Source organism: Agelaius tricolor, unplaced genomic scaffold (genome assembly GCF_023055355.1).
Source record: "Agelaius tricolor isolate 1412-34295 unplaced genomic scaffold, bAgeTri1.0.p SCAF_8, whole genome shotgun sequence".
NCBI lineage: Eukaryota > Metazoa > Chordata > Aves > Passeriformes > Icteridae > Agelaius > Agelaius tricolor.
The window spans coordinates 25,224,601-25,240,274 of NW_027269268.1; the positions used below are offsets into that span (position 1 = coordinate 25,224,601).

Genomic DNA, 15,674 nt, shown 5'->3' on the forward strand with positions numbered 1-15,674 from the left:
GGTTCTATTATGCTGTCTTCTGTGGGCTGGCTAACCATATTTCAAACACTTTTCATGGCTAACTTGATGCCATGAATAATGGCAGTATGTGTGAGAAAAGTAATTTCACAAATCTCAGAATATTTTGAATAAAAGTACAAAATGTATGAATCCAGCTTTTAAACATGCCAGATTTAATTATGCCTCTTTGCTATACTTTGCCAGCTTTCTACACCTGCATAAAATGGAAATAAAATGCAATAAATCTGAAAGGTAGGTCGTTGTTTTCCTCTTGGTTTCAGTGCTTTAATATTGTTCTGAATTTCAGAAGCGTGGCAAAATCTCAGCTCCCAGTATTTTATTACACTTACTAAAAAATGTAAGTGACAACACAGGAATTGTGGTGAAAATGCTCAGACTGATGTCAGATACCACTGGCAAAAGTAACAAAAGCCCTTGGACTTTTACTAGTGAACAAAATTGTCCTTGGATAAGATGTACTTTTTCACTAACATGATGTTTCCTCTGCATTGTCAAAAAGGAGCTTGTCTGATCTATTGCTAGTAACATAAAAGAGAAAGGAAGTTTCAAGTGAGATGAAAGGGACCACAAAAGATGGATTTTCTGTAGCTGCTTTGTATTGCTCAGAGGAAACAGTAATTGGACAGTGCTAGGAATTACTCCTTGGTTACTGACCTGCTGGTCATTGCCCTTTAATGTCCTTGGCATATTGGAGGCATATTGGGCATAATGGTAGAACATGGCTATTCTTTGCCCTTTTGAGAGGAATGTGCCTTGTTACTTTGAAGTAGCCTTTCTATGTGTAATTAGAATAAACCCTATTTTCATTTTATACCAAATCTCGCAGAGCTCCATTGCCATACACAGAGTTCATTATGAAGTAGGTGGGTGCTCAGCTGCTGGTTGACTTTCTGCACTTACAGAGTGCTCTTCAAGGTCAGGATTGCAATTTCTGTTGTTCTTGACTAAGACCATGTGCACAATGCATATTGTAAATGTAAATGCAGAAATATCTTACTGCTCTTTGGAGGGAAAACCCAGTGGAAGATCTGATGAAAACTGAGAAAACAGAAAGCATTACGTTTGTTCCCTGTATGAGGAAAAACACCTGGTTTTAGGACGCTGCAGTGTGTGCTCTGAGCAGACCTAAAAGCCATTACAGGTTTTTTTTGTTAACCATTTCTATCTTATGAAGACTGTTCTGTGTCTCAGCTATACAGCTGTACTGTGCTTTGCAGTGTCAGGGTCCATGTCCATATGCGATTTTTTTGTCTGGAGCTCCCTTATTTAAAGGCAAAACATCTCCTGAAAGCCTTCTGGATCCACTCACATCTGCTGTGGAGACATAGGATTTGTCTGGTTCAGTTATCTCCATCATTACTATTGAGTCATGAATCTGTTGTATGATTCACTTCTTCCTCTTACGCACAAAGGTTGATTTTATTAGCCGCTGCACCAGTTTAGCTTCCTCTCCTTAAACTATTATACTGTCTTGCTAGGAGTAATAATAGCTTGTTTGCTTTGCTTTTTATTGTGGAAGATGATGTGAGGGGCATTTTTTAAAGAGTATCCATATTTCAAAAATATGTGAGTGTGAACAGACAGACCTTCTCCAAGCATACAGGTCTGCATTTCTACTGACTGACTATAAATAAATTATTAAAGTACAATACCAATTTTTCTTTAAAATTTTCACATAACATTGAAAATTTCTGGAGCCAATATTGCTATGTTTGGATATGTAGTGTTGCTCTACCAGTGTTGATCACTCTCTACCCATTTAACCTTCATTTTCTTCTGCTTTATACTAACATGATTTAAACACTCCTGTCTGAAGCACAAGTACAATTGTGATTTACTGCTGGTTATCACATAGGCTTCATACCTTAAATGCAGAAACTTGAGAGAGCATTAGCTGCTAAAATCAGGCACTTTCCCATCAGGGTTTCACAGAATTTGCCAGGTTTTTAAGGCTACAATGCAGATGTATTTTTTCTGGAATCCACTCCCCCCCCTACCCTTCCCAGCATTTGAAATGACAGAACTCTGTTAGAAATTATTTCTATCAAAAGCATAATAATAAAATAATTTTTACAACTAAAAGAAGCTACCTGGGTATCTGTTGGTTTCTGAGAATATTGACATAAATCAGGTTGGCTGCGTTCTGGTGTAAATGGTGTCCCTGTTAGTCAAAGACTTCTCACAAGTCAATTTTTCATATTTTTTTTCCCACAAAGGAGCACATTAACACCATAATTAACTTCTGCACTTTGCCTCTGTCCTTCTGTCATTTTTATAAAAGGTCGCTTTATAACACTTTCTGTAACTTCCATGGCCAATAATCAAAGAAGGTAAGATCAGTAAATATTCAGGCTCATCTGAAAAAGGGAAGCTGAATAAATATGCCAGTGCAAAAGGAACTATTATTCTGTAACATGGTGTCTACACAAGAGACTTGTTGCCGGGGTACATTTTTGGGGAAATTTTATCCCTTTCCCTCTGTTAGCAATGACCAATGCACTTCAGCATCATCAGCCTGAATCACAGCTCTGCAGCCCACAGGTTTTTTCACACAGTGTCAGATTGTGACAAAATAGCAGTGAAATAAAAGAATGTTCCAGTTAGCAATCAAGAAGGAACGTCCAGTACCAGGAGCCTTGGTGGACTAACAAGTGCCACTGTGATGCCTCAGGAAGGCTTCTGGAAATCCAGGAAACAAGTCTGGAGGCTTACCACTAGTTATTTCTTATTCCTCTCAAGCAGAGAAAATATATTTCCCAAGGACCCAGAACATCCTTGTGACAGAAATTGTGGTACTTTTCAGTCAGAAATAGCTCTCGTCTATGGAGAGAGCAATGCAAGGAGTTTTGCTGGGTGAAAATGAACTCTGTGCTTCCCTCTCACATGCTGGTGCAGCCCAGGGCCCAAGGCAGTGCAGCCCTGAATGCTGCCCAAGCTTGCTTTCCTCCTGGAAAATGGCCTTGCAGTGAGTTCTGGGGAATGATGCTACAGAGGAGGAGCCCTGGCCTGACTTTACTCCCTCAGTTCTTTCAGATTTGCTGTATGCTCTGGGCACTGCTGGGAAAATCACAATGTGCATCATTTCCAGCTTGGAAGTTGCTGCTGCACAAGCTCTTGGCTGCCCTTCTGTGTTTTTGGGCACCTGTATGGCAGGAGAATCACAGGATGGTTTGGGTTTCAAGGAGGCTTAAAGATTATCTAGTTCCAGCTCCCCTGATGTGGGCATAGATCCTTGCACTGGACAGGTTGCTCAGAGCTCCATCCAACCTGTCCTTGAGCACTTCCAGGGATTGGGCATCCACAGCATCTCTGGGCGACCTGTGCCAGTGCCTCACCACCCTCATAGTAAATAATTTCTTCTAATCTAAACCTACATAACAATGTTTAATTTGGCCTGTATAATTTACTGAAAAAGAATTATCGACATGTTTTCATTGACTTTTCCCTTGATGGTTTCCAGTAATAAGGGAGACTTTACTTTCGTTTTTTTGATTATTTGTCCAGCATTCTTGCCCAGCTCTTTAACTTTAGAGTCTGGAATCTAGGTATAAATGTTGTGGGTTTTTTCTGATTTTTATTTCTTCTCTTTATTTCTCATGAAATGAGGATGAGGAAAAACAGAGCCCAAATGTGTCTCCTGCTGGCAGCAGGCGTTTGAACTAGTTTAGCTTTGAAATTCCCCACATAGTTGTTACATGCAAAAGGAATGAGATAGTTGAGCTTGGTCCTTTTGAAGTGCTGTGATAACTGGCAAGTACCTTTGTAGCTGAAGTGAAAAAGCTGATTCTAGAGTTTGCTGAAGAGAGAAAGCTTGTTAAAGTGAACTTGATGAGGAACCATCCTGAATACATGTCTAAATTATGCGTCAACTTGCTCATAACTGGGTTTATTTCAATGATAAAATGATAGATTGAAAATAAGAAAAATCTTTGCCCTATCTTGAGGAATATAGTGAGTGCTTTTGAAATGAAAATTCACTTGTTATAAATGGATCCTCCTCTCCTACTGAGCACAGTGGAAGAGATGAATCTATTGCATCCCAGAGACAGCATCACTGCGGACAGTTACTCATGACATCTTTGTAGCGCAAGTGTCCTTTGCAAAGAATGCCAGGGTATGTTTTGGTCTGTGTTTTTTTCCTAGCAGTGAGAGCTAGGAAAACTGGTAGGCAAAACCCCCTGTTTTGTGCTGTGCCACAGACTGGTAAGGGTGGTTCACAGATTGGTAAAGGTGAAAACCAATTTCATGTTTGGTTTCTTAGGAACTTCGTCGTCAGAGCTGAGCTAACAATACTTGCTGCTGTAACGCTAAGGAATTCTGTAAATGCAAACTCCTATTTAGTTTTCTTAGGGCAGAAGAAATGCCATCTGTTATAAAACAAACTTGGTTAATCCAGATGTATATGTAGAAGGTTATTTATTGCTTCTAAAGTTCTGATGATTTTTAAAATCTGCTTTGAACTTGAGAGGCCTTTTTAACACATTTACACAAAATGAGGGGGTTTTGCATATCACATTTCAGTGTTGCTTACTAAGTTAAAAGTGTTTGATTAAATAAACAAACTTGTTTTCCTTTACAAGCAGTTTGTTATGATTTAAAGAATCATTGCCACCTGTATTGGATGGAACCATCAGTTTGTAAGCAGTAACACCAACCTAGTTGGCAAAAATTGTTGTATTCTGTGGTAAAACAGGTGGGCTTTTCCCACAAGGCTGGATGCAGTGCTACATTGTGCAACACTTCAGTGCAAGTGCAGCATATTGTGGAAAGATCACAGGGATGTGCCAGCAAAGAGCTGTAGGTGGGGACTGCAGGAGCTGAGCAGATGCTTTGCCCACTTTTTTGTGGGAGGCTGTGCCAAGTCCTGTAGCTGCCGGGGTGAGAGTGGGATGTTGGAAACCTGGAGAAAGCACTGAGTCATCCAGAACTTTTGTGGTGGAAATAGCTGTCTTTGGCATGAGGTAATCTGTCTGGAGAATTTAATTTCCAATGCAAGGACACGTAGGATCCTAGTTTGAAGCCCTGCTCACAAGCTTTGTACTCAGTAGAATGGAGATCGCATCTTAATTTTTGTGTCAAGGCCAGCAGAAACAGCTGCTGCTTGTGAGCTTTCACTCCAAGTTTAATCTGTTGTACAGAATTTATTGTTAGCTTTGATTTTAAGCAGTAGTGTTCAAGTAATTATGAAAATTTCCAGAAAGAGCTTGAAACTGATTTTAAATCATAGCTGTTAAAAGTACATGTGGTTTTTTTAAAACAAGAGGTTGCCAAAAGATCCTTCTTTTCATCTTGTTTTCTTCCAGTGTGTTTTCCAGCAGCTAGTGGCAAGAAAGGGAAATACTATTTTTTTCAAAACTCTTTGGTGTTGACTGTTGACCTGTTTCTGCTTTCATGTAAGCCACCCGTGAAACTTCCAGTAGTTTCTTGGTCAGCAAGGTTAGGCTGATGCTACCATCTTAATAAATGTTGTCCTAAATTTATGTAAGGCCTATCCAGTGATTTAGAAACTAATACTGCGTTGTGGCTCTGTCTTTCAATGCCATTTTCTCCACAAACTGAGGAGACCAACATTTACATTTAAATGCTGTTACGAGGCAAATTCAAGACATTTGTTTTACAGGGTATTAGAAATCTAAATTTTCTAATTTGTTCACTTTTCTATCTTGCATCTTCATTTATTTGCTCACTTTTTTCATATTTGAAGGAGAAACTCATTTTATAATCTTTGGTTTTCCATGTAGTTGATCTCCAGATAATTTCTTTCTCTATGAAATGCTAATAAAAAATTGGAGTGTAAAAAAGTCTTCAATAACATTTAATGAATAAATTTCTTGCCGATGAGGTTCTGAGATTTCTTCTGCCAGTTATCTACAAGAGAAGTTTGCTGGTTTCCATATTAAAAATGACAAGCAACTGTAAGTAATCAGAAACACTAAATTTGTTATTTCAGGAATGTTTTTGGCTTTTCCATAAGAAATACAGGACAGCAGAAGGACTCAGATTTTTAAGGATATTTGAGGCTGGTTTGCAAAAGAATTCCTTAAGCACTTAAACTTCCTGGGACTTAATTGTTTTTCTCCCATATGGCTTTCAGTTCCACAAGTGAAATACTGTACATTTTAAAGGCTAACTGCTTGACATTAGACCATGGCTGGTAGCATGATATTGCCTTCACTCATAGGGTATATAATTAGTAGGTGGTAAACTTTTTGTCCCTATGTTTTAGAAAATTACTGTCTTTACTGTACAAATACAGCCTGACCTGAAAATGGCAGTGGTTAGTCACCGTTAATTGGATGGGATGACCTGTCTAGCATTAATGATGTACAAGCTGTTCCTAGGAAACTGTGGAAGACCTTTGCTGACAGTAACTGCAGAAGGGAATGGTGACATTCCCAATGTTTGCCAGGCGCCAGAAAAGCATGATATTTTAAAATACTTTTTTCCTCAATTGTTCATCAGGTTGTAATGAGTATACCACATATAGTCTAAGAAGGATGTAAAAGCCTTCTAAGAGCCATAATGGTGTGATGGCTTAGGTTTCACCAGAATTACTAAGATATTTACAAACCTGATTGCTGCATTTCATTTCTTATGTTAGAATTCACTCGTTATCACAAATCTCCGTATCTGAAATTATCTCTGAGCTGAAATTAGGTGTAAGCATTTATAAATGCCATACATTGTTTGCAAGACATACTTTTTCTGCTGGGAATTACAGGCTATCATTTGTGAAGATATATCATCAGAAAATTAATAAAATTCATTAAAGAATAATTTTAAATATTTGGACAATGTAAATGTTCCTTTGGGTTTATTTTATCTTAGACCCTGGGAATCCATGAAAACATTCTCTTTTCTGTGGGGGTCAAAGAAATGAGAAAAGGCAGTTATTATTTCTTCAAGCTTCTTCTTTAAAGCCACTTCCAGTTCTGCAGTGGCAGAGAAGTTTTTCTACTGGTTGAAGACACCGTTGAAAAGTTCTTCGTCAAATTGGCACTTACAGAATCTTTTAATTAAAAAAAAAAAATCTTTGAGGCAATTGCAGTTATGGAACCTTACAAGGGGTGATTAAGGTCTGCATTAAATGGCTCACGAAGGATTAATGGGAAGAGCAGCTCTTCCTCTGGCTAAGCAGCGTGGTGGCAACAGGTGACCCAGAGGCTGTTTTCTTCATGGGCTGGGCTGTTTTCCAGAGAAGACTGAACCTTGTGGAAATGGTGTGGCAGGACATATTCTATGACTGGACCAGGGAAACCATGAAGTGCTAAGGTTCAATGAGCTGATTGCTGGCACCCTTGGCTTTTGAGGTGTCTGTAAACACATGCAGTGGAGGAGCAGCAGCAGCAGCAGCTGGTTCTTTCTGGTGCAGTAGTGGGTGTGGAATGCTGGCTGCATTGCACTGATCAAACGAATGAGTTTTCCTAAGATTTTTGGATACAATATGACATTCAGTACTTATATTGAGAAGAAACACAATGTTTATTTGGTTGCTGTGCCTAGAATTAAGAAAGTGCTTGGGCTGGGAGCTGACAGAGGTGTGGACAGGTATGGACCAGGCATCCTTGTCTTCTGCAGCCAGAGGATGGATGGGAGATGGGTTTCTTGGCTTCAGAGACAGGGATAAGAAAATGCCTAAGGGAGATAAAATATAAATACAGAATTTACATTTTGAAGCAGGGCTGTTATTCAGTTTTCTGTTATCTTTCCCTTTCCTTCTTTTTACATTTGCTTTTTGGTACTTTAACCTTTAACTCTTGATTTGCCAGCAAAACTTATGAATTGTGCTGACACCTCATTGCTTAGAGGATTCTTTAAATACTGGTTTCACATTTTGCGTTATGAGTTGTGTAATTTTTCTTTATCACCCCAGAAACTGTCATTGCTTCCTTTCACTGAAAATCAGTCCCTTGTTTGTGGTGTTGGGAAGTACTGTTCTCCTGACCGAGCCCTCTGTGACATGATGTTTGGTATATTTGACCTAAGGAAAATGGGGCTGATCTCTTCAATCACTTTTCATAGGAAACACTTTCTCTATTTCCAGTGACTCAGTATCTCTTCCTGGCTTATTTGGGATGGGTCATTACTACTGAAGATCCAAAGCTGTACTCTTGGCTCACTGTGGACCCCGTGTGACTGTTTCCATGAACCCTTACAAACACTGTTAATGATTGTTTTGGGGGAAGGCCAAGTAATACCCTATGGGAAACATATGTTTCTCTTTACTCATTTGAACCAGGCCTGTAAAATTCAAGGGGGTGAGAAAGTGGGAGATTAATGCACAGGTCTGGGAATCAGAAGAAAAAGTTTCTCCTTCAGGCTTCCTTAGGTATGTCCTAGGGAAAAGCACAGGTGTAAAATGCAGTTTTGTTGGTATTTATGGGAGTAACAATTTTGCCTGTTAGCTTGTGAAGCATTTTCCCCATAAGTAACATGCCAGTGTACATGTGTGTGAGTATTCTGAGTACATGTGATGTGCAGTGCATATTTCATTATACAGTATCCGTCTGTTTTATGGGATCAGGTTGATTGCATGGTCTGATTACTCTTGTTGATTAAACCTCTTGCATTCCCTGGTATTAGCAGATAGAAAGAAACAGTAAATAGGATCTCAATGCCAAAAGAGGAAATGGAGGGGTTTAGTCACAATAATGGCATTCTGTCGGATAAAGTGAAACTGTTTCACACAAATTAGGAAACTTTTAAACCTGTCTAGCAAAGCATTTCAGAGATGAATCCATATTCATAAAACCAACTTAGCTGGAAGGAAAGCCATGGTATTAATAGCACTGTATGTGCTAGCATCTCATCACTGGATTAAGGTTAACAAGCACAGACTGAAAGGTTGTAAGTAGATATGGCTGCATGCTTGATTAGCAATTACTTAGGTGTTGTTTGTGTAACATTTTTCCTGGCTTGAATTTGCCCCTTTAATAGTGCTAAAGGCTATCACAAAGTGTGGTTGAAGACTATCCAGAGTCTACAATTAACTGAATATTTGATTAAAGCAGTTACAACAGAACTACATTTCCAAATGAAAAGCATAAGGGAAAAGGAGCTTCAGTCTAGAAAATAGCATATTCCTCATTTTAGTTCCTCTTGATCTTGTTTAGTTATTTATACATACACTAAAACCTCTCTGGAATGAGAGCCCAAAATGTAGTCTTTTAATAGGCAAATTCCTCACTGCTCCAAAGACATATGTTTTGTGGTTTTCATGTCCATGGTCATGAGAATGAGACTGTTTAGCAGTTGGGAATATTGGATGGCTTTTTAATACAGAGAATATCTATTTGTTACACATTCTATATGTTCTACAACATATATATATATATATATTACACATTTAATATGTGCATTGCATGGTTATGTAATATGTATAAAATTTACATTAAATATACACATAAGCATTAAATATAGATTATTTGTATGGAATATTTAAGCATGGTATTTAATTCTGTTTATTAGAATGTTAAATGGAAGTTGTTGATTTTATGAGTTAGGTTTTGCACTTGGCCCATAAAGTCTGAGTGAATATCCAAAACACCTGCTGAGTAAGATTTTTTCAATCACTGTGATCAACAGCTGGTTGTGGCCTTGCTTTCATGAAAGAATTGCAGTTTAATGCATGTGTAGTAGAATAAGCTTTACCTAATCTTGGAGAGAACAGTTCAGATAAGAAGCCCTGTTACTGTCAGTTTATATATTTTAAAACTAAGTAATCAAGACACGCTTTTGTAGTATTGATGCATCAACTGCATTAGATCTTCACAGTAGTAGTATTAATGTTGGTGCTTAGCATTTATTTTGGCACACTCTGTTGTCCTCTGTTCCTCTCACTCTGTCTTTGGCAAACAGCTGAATATTAATTAGCATTTGTTAAGCCAGAGTTTAGAAGGAGTTTTGAAGCTTCCTGGGGATGCCATGCCCAGTTGTAGTAATAGTCATACCCACATCTCAGGGATGCTGCGTGATCCGGTCCATGGGTGATTTTTATATGTTGCTCTAAGACATGTTCTTCTTTTTCTTGCAGGAGAGCCGGAATTTAAATATGTTGGGAATATGCATGGGAATGAAGCTGTTGGAAGGGAGTTGCTCATCTTCTTGGCACAATACCTGTGTAATGAATACCAGAAAGGAAATGATACTATTATCAACTTGATCCATAGCACACGTATCCATATCATGCCATCTTTGAACCCAGATGGCTTTGAGAAGGCAGCATCCCAGGTTTGTAAGGCTCTGTGTGTAAGAATATCTATCAGTGTCTGTCAGCTTTATCATAATGGCTCTTGGACTAACAGTTTTACACATACATGGACTCCTGGTGGCAATTGTTGGATGGCACAACAAAACTGAAGTATTTCTGAATAGTACAGTAGGCTTCTTATGTTTAACAAGGAGGATTTTATGCTTGACTTTTCAACAACTAGCCTTCTCTCCTGTGATTTAAAAATATAATTATGCTTATGTTTCATGCATATTCTTTCACTAAGTTCACTGATTGAACTGCTTCTTAAAGACATAACTTCCTAAATAACAAATATATGATTCCTAGTAATAAATGATGTTTCAAAAGTCCTAGAAAAGTGAAAGTTTGTTTTCTTTTAGGATACTCTCATGCAAATACACCTAAAAAAATTATTCACGTTCACCAGAGCTTGGTCCCAAAACAACAAGCCTTATGAGCCATCTTATTAACATTAATTACTTTTGATTCTTAATTTCATGCATGAAATACTTTAATTAAGGTATTAGTCAAGAAAATTTAGTATGCATTTTAGGGCGATGACTCAGTCAAGAAACATATAATGTATTAATGCATAATTAGCAAATGAAAGTCAAATACTAACCCTGTTATACAGATTCTGGTCAAAATACAGATTCTGTGTTTTGTTATAAACAAAAATAAGAATTTCCTTGCTTACAAGGTATATTTATTTTTTAAATTAATATTGAAATGTTGAAAGTTCTCAAGTTCTCTGTTTATGATTAAATAAGTCAAACCTTATTGAGATCTTTATTAAACTGATTCTCATGAAGTCTTTAAAAATATACACAGACTCTATATTCGGTCGTACATCTCCCTCTCGTGGCAGTGAAGCAGAAGCTGTCCTCAGATTGATGTGGCATTTTACTACTTTGAAATATCTCTCTCTCTAGAGGTTCACAATATTTTTTGAAACTTTTTCTCCTTAGCCAAAGTACACCTGCTTTATATGGTTGTCTAAAATTTAAATATGATAAGACTCGATTTAGAACTGCTGTTCTAATTTAGAATATCTTGATCCTGTACACAGAGTGTGACAGTATATTCAGTATACCCCAAATTAAAATCAGTAACCAAACTTAATCTACATTAAAGAGTACTGACAGCTTACCGAGAGAAGCTAGGGAAAACTATGCATTCTGAAGGCATCTCCTTAATGAAATCCAAAACTTATTTTAGAGAATCAGTTTAAAGAAATAATTTTGCAAAAATTCTCATGGCTGCCATTTCAGTGAACAAGGCTGCCAGACACAATAAAAGATTCAGGTAAAGATTAAGGTCCTTCTTTACCCTGTAAGTTATTTAGAGGAGTTTGAAACAAATGCAAACATTCCTGTGGCTTCCAGATAAGCCTACAGGTGTTGTGACTCTTGCTACAATGAGATCTGTAATTCACAGTCAGGGCATGAGGCAATGGGGAAAACCCAAGTCTTGGGGGGAGACACCCCTGGCACGGAAAAATCTGATACTGCTGGTAATTTTATTCATCCTTAGTCCATGAGTGCCATATGAGAATAAGCCTGTCCTACAAGACCCTCATTGAAATAGGGGTTGGTTTTGTCCCCGCAGAGTTCTAGGAAGGAATAGGGGTGGTTAACTCAGCTCTTGGTGCCTCAGGAGTTTTTTTCTCCCACATGATCCCTTCTTATTCTCAAGCACATGGGAAGAAACATACCCATATAAAGCTTGATATGTAATCTCCTGAATCTACTCATCTCCCTTCTCTTTGTGTTCCCTTTCCTCATTTAGCCTGGTGAGCTTAAAGACTGGTTTGTTGGTCGAAGCAATGCCCAGGGGATAGATCTGAACCGAAATTTCCCCGATCTTGATAGAATAGTTTACATTAATGAGAAAGAAGGTGGCCCAAACAACCATCTTCTGAAGAACATGAAAAAAGCTGTGGACCAGAATCCCAAGGTAAGTAGGGGCTGAATGTTGGATCACTGACATGCCCATCTCTTCCCTTTTATGTAAGAGCTCTGTGTATGGTCTTTATTGTTCATGTTGTTCTGAATATTTTGTTCATTTTGTTAAATTTATCCATCTGATGCTTCTTGATTTGTTTCCTCAAATGGATTGCTGTAGTAAACTCTTGATCCATCTTAATCCTTAGACAATTCCTCAGTCAAAAGGTAGCTCATAATTTTTTTTGCATAGCCTTCTCTCTTGATTTTAAGCAGATTTTCCAAGTACTCTGCATTTTCACCATTGCCAGAAATTCACTTGTGTATTGTGCTTAATTATATTGCTAGCCAGATAGCTATTCTCACATATAACATATGAATTTTTGTTAAGTTTAAGCCTTTAATATGCAGCTGCATATCTGGAGGGATTTTTATCTCTTGTGTTTACCCCCAGAGGAAGTTCTAGAAAATCAAATGTTGTGACTGCAGTCCCATAGGACTGTGGCCTTAATAGCTGTGTTCTGGCTTCAAATTCAAAATATTAATAAAGTCATTTTACCTTCCATGCAGAGAAAAGACTGCACCAACATTTTAAAAAAATTATTTTATATTCCTTTGTTTAAAATTGGGTAGGCTTTTTTATCCATAATGGGAAGAAGTAAAAGATTGAGATTGCTTTTTTTGTAGTCTTATTCTGAGATAGCTGACACCAGTTTTGGACTTACATTAAGCCACTTAATAAAATTATAAATCTAATGTGAGGACTGATTTAATTTTCTCTGAAGCCAGAATAAAATTGCTGTTCACTTAACTGTTTTGCACAGTTTATGTGGTAATAATTAAGCTCACTGTATTTAATTGAATGTTTCTAATTGGATTATCGATTTGTAACTGCTGGTAATGCTATTCTGTTGTAGCTTGCTCCTGAAACGAAGGGTGTCATTCACTGGATTATGGATATTCCCTTTGTGCTCTCTGCCAATCTTCATGGAGGAGACCTTGTTGCAAACTATCCTTATGACGAGACTCGGAGTGGTATGTAAATAGAAGTTAACATGAAATAGTAGGAGATAGAAATTTCATTCTGTACTTATTTCACTGGTAGCTAAGATCCTCTTTATAAACCGTGCAAGCAAAACCATAAAACACTGCAAAACCTATAAAAATTGAAAAAAAAAAAAGTTATTTGTAGTCATTGCATTATGATGACTTATTTTATCATGCTAATCATGTGATTAAAGCTAGTCACCGTATGACCATATTTTCTAGTTTTGAAGATGATAGTTTGTTTCAGTACAAAAGTGATGTAATGCCTGAGGGAATAATAGTCCCTCAGATATATTAATCAAGGCAACTTAGCTCTTAAATTAGCTGGGGCTGTTTGTACCCTGTTTAAATGAAGTGAGAAAGATGTATCTAGGTTAAGGTTTCTTGCACCTGTAAAAAATGAATTTCTGAAACAGTAGTGTGCTGACAGAAACAGTTATCACTGTTGCTGTTTTCAGTATTGGTCCCTTATAAAAAGGATCACATTGTGGCATAGATGTAATCATAAAGTATACAGCAATATTAGTTTGTTTTTTTATGCTGCTATGGGATGAACACATGACCGAAGTTTCATGAAATTATATTGTTTGTGATTCTCTTCTTTCAGTTGACTTTATCGCGTTTTAATTGCAAATTCTTCTAATATCCAACTATAAAACTCTTCAGGGAGAAATCTGTGGTTTTGAACTATGTGTTCTTCTAAAAAAAATCTAAAGCCTAGAATAGCTTAGGTTTTGCAGTGCATTTTTAAAGTAATATTTTCATAAATATTGAGACTCTTGTGATGAGCCATTTTAACGATAGGGCAACAATTGCTGAAGTAATGGGGAAATGTTAGCGTTAAATAGATAATGCAGTATTGACTTGTGATGCTGTAGGACACTTACCTGTGTACGTAGTATTTTCAGGCACAATCCTGCTGTGCAGTGCTGATGATCTAAATTGTGAGCCTAGTCACTATGATTGCCCTTTTAATAATTCTTGTTCCTGGGATTTTTTTCCTCCCTAGGCAGTGCTCATGAGTACAGCTCCTGCCCTGATGATGCTATTTTTCAAAGCCTGGCTCGCAGTTATTCTTCTTTTAACCCTGCTATGTCTGACCCAAACAGACCACCGTGCCGTAAAAATGATGATGACAGCAGCTTCGTGGATGGAACAACTAATGGTGGTGCGTGGTACAGTGTCCCAGGAGGTGAGCCCACCCCACAGGAGTCTGTGTCACTGCTTCTTCTGGCCTTGAGTTATGTTATCCACAACTTTTGGTCTGGTTGAGGCTAAATCAAAGGCTGATCGCTCACCACAGTACATCTCTAAAATCTGATAAAGCTCACTGTGATAACTATTAAAATACTCCTTTTTATGGCTTTTTCTACAGCATTTCTTCAGGCTCCAGGTCATTGCAAATTTAATAGTTCTACAGTGGGCAAGTGATAGCTCTGCTACCATGAAGTATTAAGAGAGTTTTTTTGGCAGGGAGGGGTTAAGAAAAGAGTGAAAAATCCCCTGACAGACCCTCAATAGAGCAGCCTATTGGCTCATTTGAACCTCAATAATGAAGGCATCCAAGCTGAAGGAAGCAGGGGAGCCTGGTTGCCTGATTCTGCAGTGTTATAGGAAATGGGAGTTTGGCCTTGGATTTTAATGGGAACAAAACCAGCCAGGAAGATACTTATTTGTGTTTGTATCTCCATGCTTTGTGGCTTGGTTAGTGCCTGATTCCTGCCCAGGTACTGTTTCCCAAGACTTTGGTAGAGCCTTCTGTGCTCAGAGGAGCAGCAGAGCTACTGCAGGCATGTCCAGACTAATTTTCCAGAAGTCCAGAAGAGGAGCATGAAATGAGACATTTCATTCAAATGAGACATTTCATTCGTTTCTATTAAGAATTTTGATATCTTTGTAAACTGAGCCAAATAGGTCTTGGGATATCTCAATCTTGGAGTGCTCTGCCTCTGCTCAACTTGGAATGAAAACTGAGCTGAAGATTTCTGAGCCAGCTTGTGTTGGAGTGATTTGCCTGTGCTTTGGCTTTGTTGATTTATGCTGAATAACTTTGAACACACATAGCTGTTTTATTCTTTGCTTTTCTCTTGATATTCAATTACAGTCTCTGAATGAATTTTAAATTTTTACCTGAAATGAATAGGAATCTCTCAAACCATTAGACAGCCTAAGTGGTAGCCTAACTCTGCTTCTCTTACAGTAAGGTGGTACTAAAAGAAGAAAATATTTAAGCTCCTGTGAAGAAATTAGAAACAGAACAACTGCTAGTGCTCACACAGCCAGTGATCACCAGGGGCTGAGTATGAAATAAAATATTGACATTTCTGAATGTAACTAAAACCCCAAAATATCTCTTCGCGTGAGGCTTTTCAGACTTTGAATTGGAACCATTAAAATTCTTGAAAAAATTCTTGGAACCATTAAAACTGGAG

At 37.9% G+C, this 15,674-nt stretch overlaps 1 protein-coding gene across 1 annotated transcript in view; it reads left to right on the forward strand.

The window, feature by feature from the left end:
- CPE (carboxypeptidase E) overlaps positions 1 to 15,674 on the forward strand; it is a 57,626-nt gene that overhangs the window by 28,359 nt on the left and 13,593 nt on the right. The window contains 4 exon segments of the mRNA XM_071432013.1: positions 10,055 to 10,251; positions 12,041 to 12,208; positions 13,113 to 13,230; positions 14,252 to 14,434. Coding sequence (XP_071288114.1) covers positions 10,055 to 10,251; positions 12,041 to 12,208; positions 13,113 to 13,230; positions 14,252 to 14,434 — 666 coding nt within the window.